This window comes from Crassostrea angulata, chromosome 7 (genome assembly GCF_025612915.1).
Source record: "Crassostrea angulata isolate pt1a10 chromosome 7, ASM2561291v2, whole genome shotgun sequence".
NCBI lineage: Eukaryota > Metazoa > Mollusca > Bivalvia > Ostreida > Ostreidae > Magallana > Magallana angulata.
Genome location: NC_069117.1, coordinates 4,224,022 through 4,228,767, shown reverse-complemented (window position 1 = coordinate 4,228,767; position 4,746 = coordinate 4,224,022). Strand labels below are relative to the sequence as shown.

The following is a 4,746-nucleotide window of genomic DNA, read 5'->3' as shown; positions in this document are numbered from 1 at the left end:
AAACATATTGATTCTTACAGTAAAACAATTTATTTTTGCCAGTAAGTATAAGAATGTCCCAAACCTCTCGACGCTCATGTTAAAACAAACAGTCACTGATAGAATACATATTGAGAAACTACTGTTGTTGAAGAATTGTAAATTTGCTGAGTATGAAAAGTATTGGCAAACTATTTGCGATTTGTTATAAAATGTGTTTATAATAGCTGCAAGGAAATTGTAAGCAAATATTGACCAAAAAAAATTTTAAGTCTACTTTTATGTATCCTCTTGCATATATATGATTTTTTGATAGATAGTGTTCCCCTCTCTTTCTCCACCCTCTTTCACCCCCCCCCCCCCCACCTCATAACTAAAAATGCTCCAACTTTCATGGGTGATAAAAGCAAGTTTTCAAGATTGTTTGTGCATATATATGTCTGTCTGTCGGTGTATACACCTGTCTGTACGTGTGCTTTTTTATGTGACTGTGTTTATATTATACTTATATCCTCAAATGAAGTGAATATGTGATTTGTATGCACTGTAAACTAAACATATAAGAAGATGCAAATAACTTGTACATGAAAGTTTGAATAAAAAAAAAAAAAAAAAAAAAAAAAAAAGTGCTTTCAGTTTATCATAATCAATATTGTTATTCTGGCTATTTTCAATAGTTTCTATCTTTCAATTAAGATGATTTTTGGGTCATATTTTTCGTTTGCTTTTTGATGTATGAAAAATTCCTTAACTTTACGTTTAAAAAGTTCCCATTTATCTATTAGATTTTGCACATGATCTACTTCATAAACCAAGTTTGCAAAAAAATCTTTGTATTCCTTATTTTCTATATATGTAATATTTAATTTCCAATAATTCGGACCTCTGGAATTTTTAGAGATATTGACATACATTTTTAAATATCTATTATTGCTCATTCTTGTGCCGCAGGAATGAGTACCCGGTAATTTTCTTATTACCTACTTAAAAACAGAAATTAATAGATATAGTCTATTCTACTGAAAGGAATATCTTGGGCATTACACCATGTGTCACCTTTCAATTCAGGATGCTCTCTATCCCAAAAATCCACCATATCTAGCTGTTTTAACAAGTTTTTCAAATAGTTCTTACTTTTATCTTGTTTATCATTGACACGACAGTTAAAATCACCACACAAAACTATGTTTTCATTTAAACAATTTTTCGTAATAAATGTGTGCACATTTAATATTTCGACACTTAAATTCTTTCGAAAAAGTACTGAAACACCTTTACGTTGTGACAAATCCATAAATGAGTGAAAAATTTTCCCCTGCCATCGGGCATTATATTTAAGTTCATTTTTTTTCAATAAAATGTGTCTCATGTAAAAAATTAACATCACATTGAGATAATTTGAGCCATTCATATAATGTTTGATGTTTTTTTATAAGAATTTAGCCCCCTTACATTAACTGAAATGATTTGTAATTTTTCCATAATATCTATACTCTAGGTAAATAAAATACAATATGGTAAGTGAAATTCAAGTATTAACATACCCGACATCGTAATCGTGAGTTTCAAAAGAGTCTGTCCTTGAGAGCATCTATGTTTTCTCGTCATCTCCATCCGTCTCGGATGAGAGGTCACCTCCGGATGCGGAATGGGAATCGTGCTGACGGGCACGTATTTCACTGAGCATAGCCGATATGTCGCGCTGCTTGCTGCTCTGCTTTGAATTCTGCTTCTGTTGTGGACTGCTCCATTATCACTCTTTTTGCGCTTCCATATCTTTTTTGCGATTTTGGTTAGGATTTGACCTAAGAGGGTATTACCTGGTCATGCTTGCTGCTTGGTATTTCCTGTCTTGTTGAGCCCGGTCCCTCAGGTGTCATTGTAGGTAGATACAGCTAGCACCACGTTTCGTTTGACCGATCTTAGTTTTTCCCGGAACTGCTGAACTTGGACGCATTTATTTTCGATCAATTCGGTCATGACGGCTTCACAGGTAGTGGACCACTGATTGTTGATATTGTTATTATTCCAAATGGATTGTTTTCATATGTCATTACGTGATATGTTTACACCTATGTTTACATTCCATAAATGAATTTGTTTGTGGAAGTTTGCCTATTCTATCCAGTGCATTTAAATTAGTTTCAGTTGTAAGACGTAATTAAGATTTAAATTAGCCTTTTCCAAAAAACTCTCAAAGATTTCAAATAGAGCGCACTTAGAAGATAACAATCGTGGTATCCACACTGCTTTTAGAGCCCTGAACTCACTTTCAATATCAATAATTGATAAACCTCCATCTGTTATATCGGCTATCAAGGTATTTCGTTTGATTCTTTCAGATTTGTCCCATATGAAATTAAATAAGAGTCTTCGGACCTTACAGATATATTCATTATCCGGAATACACAATATAGATGCAATATAAACTAGTTTAGAAGTTGGTTATGTTTTGATTATACATAATTTACCAAACAACTCTAGTTTTCTACGTTTTCACGATTCAAATAACTTTTCAATGTCGTGATATATTTTCATCCAGTTTTTATTATTATATTCTTTTTTATCATGTCCTGTAAAAATACATCAACACCTGAAAGCTTTTTTTTTTTTGCTTTAACTCCATTGATTTCATCATGCATATCTTTAAGTCCCCCCCCCCCCCCCCCAATAGAATACAATCGGTCTTGTTTATGTTGATTTTTGATCCGACATGATCGCAAAACTCGTTTATAATTTTCAAACTCAAAATCTAGAGAATTCTTTTCTTTAAGAGCAAGTGTCAAGTCATCTGCATGTTGTAAATTAATGATTTCTTTATCATTTATGCTTTTATTCCCATTAAAAGTCCAGGAGACCGGTTCGAGTCGCACGCCACGGCAGTGAATTCGTACAAACAGGTCAAAGAGTCGCTGATCGAAATACTCAGGCTGCCAACAATATCCAGCGCAAGTCACAATGTGTACGCCTACCGGTTCGCAGGCAGTGATGGTATGGTACATGAGGGTTCTGAAGATGACGGCGAGCATGGGGCGGGGAGAACTCTGCTTAGCGCCATGAACGACAACGGAATCCAGAACGCGCTGATTGTGGTCTCCAGATGGTTCGGAAACAAAATCGGTATGCGTCGCTTCACCCATATCGTTGATGCGGGTTTGAGCGCCGGGAAAAACATAAATCCGTCCTAGCCAAAATGTGTTGACGTTGAATGCAAGTTCGTACACTGCTACATACATGTACTTACATGCGAGTTTTTCTCTTCGACATTCCGTTCACTGATGTAATCATATTTTACGTGCTTTGGATTTATTAATTAATTCTTCAACTGATTGAAATCGTATTTATCTATTCATATATATACTTTTTCTGTATTTATCTACATGTATTAATTTTCTGAAACATGTTTTTGATTTTTCAAAACATTCCGGAATTTAATGAGCTACTTTTTATCTACCCGTGAATTGATTAATTAACTTATAATAGAGATACTCATTTTTTGTATTTCCGAATTTACTAACCATGCTTCTGATGTTTTTTTTCTTCTTTTTTTTAAACAAAATTACAGTCCGGAAATTTTTTGGTCTATGGGCTTGTTCGGTTTTGTATTCCGGAAGTATTTGTATCGGTTCTATTTTTACCGCATACATACCAACATCCGGTTTGATTTGCTCTAACGAGGTATGATTTCTACCTTTTTTTATCCATTTCTATTTGTTTATTAAACCTTACATATTCAGCCACTAGTCCTTAGGTGGTAGAAAATACATTCTCCTTTTCCGAGTTAATTATTGACTGTGCATTTTTATTTTTTTTTACTCTATTACTAGATTGATAGGTTGCAGGATTGTAAATTTGCACTAGCGTTTGCATAGGATAATATTTTATACAATGCAGCCTGTCTCCCTTAAATATATTCTTATTAAAATAGGAGGGAATGTATTTGATACTTCCTGTCCGTTTCCATAAAATGTATTATTTTTCAAACTTTTTTTAACTCTACCTGAACATAACTTCAACATATACAGGTTTATCGGCAGCTGTATAGCATGCCAATGTTTACAAATGATAAACAAAACCAATTCATGCGCCGAATCAACACCTTTGCTATGTCATAGCACTTTTTTCTCTTCTATACACTATATATCTCTTTTAACTGTCTTCTGCAGGGGTAAAATATTATTAAATAATGCTAATGGACAACAAAGCACTTAAAGAAAACAAGTTAAAAATACTATCAGTAAACTGCCAAGGGCTTAATGACTCCCATAAGAGGAAAGATGTTTTCAGAAATCTTAAAATAAAAAACCACAATATTTATTTCTTGAAAGATACACATTTTAGTGAAAAAGATGAAATGTTGATACAATCTCAATGGGGAACTAAATCTTTCTTTAACTCATTCAGAACAAACTCTAGAGGGGTGGCAATTCTTTTAAATAACAATTTTGAATGTAAAGTACATAACATAGATAAAGATGATAGTGGTAATTATCTTATATTAGACACTACTGTTGAAAATATGCACCTTTTACTGGTAAATATATATGGCCCAAATTCAGATACACCAAATTTTTACTCAGAATTAAGGAATAAAATTGACTCTTATCTTAGTACACAGCATATTATAATTGGAGGTGATTTCAATTTAGTAATGAATAAAGACTTAGACTCTATGAATTATAAACATCTGAATAACCCAAAAGCAAGAATAGAAGTTTTGAAATTAGTGGAGACATTTAATCTTGTGGACATATTTCGGGAAAATAA

General features: G+C 33.1%; 1 protein-coding gene across 1 annotated transcript; it reads left to right on the top strand.

Annotated features, from left to right (window-relative positions):
• Positions 1 to 1,627: 1,627 nt before the first annotated feature.
• On the top strand, positions 1,628 to 3,167 carry LOC128155848 (protein IMPACT homolog). Its single transcript, XM_052817725.1, has 2 exons — positions 1,628 to 1,650; positions 2,828 to 3,167. The coding sequence occupies exons 1-2, from the start codon at positions 1,628 to 1,630 to the stop codon at positions 3,165 to 3,167; spliced, it is 363 nt and encodes a 120-aa protein (XP_052673685.1).
• Positions 3,168 to 4,746: the final 1,579 nt, after the last annotated feature.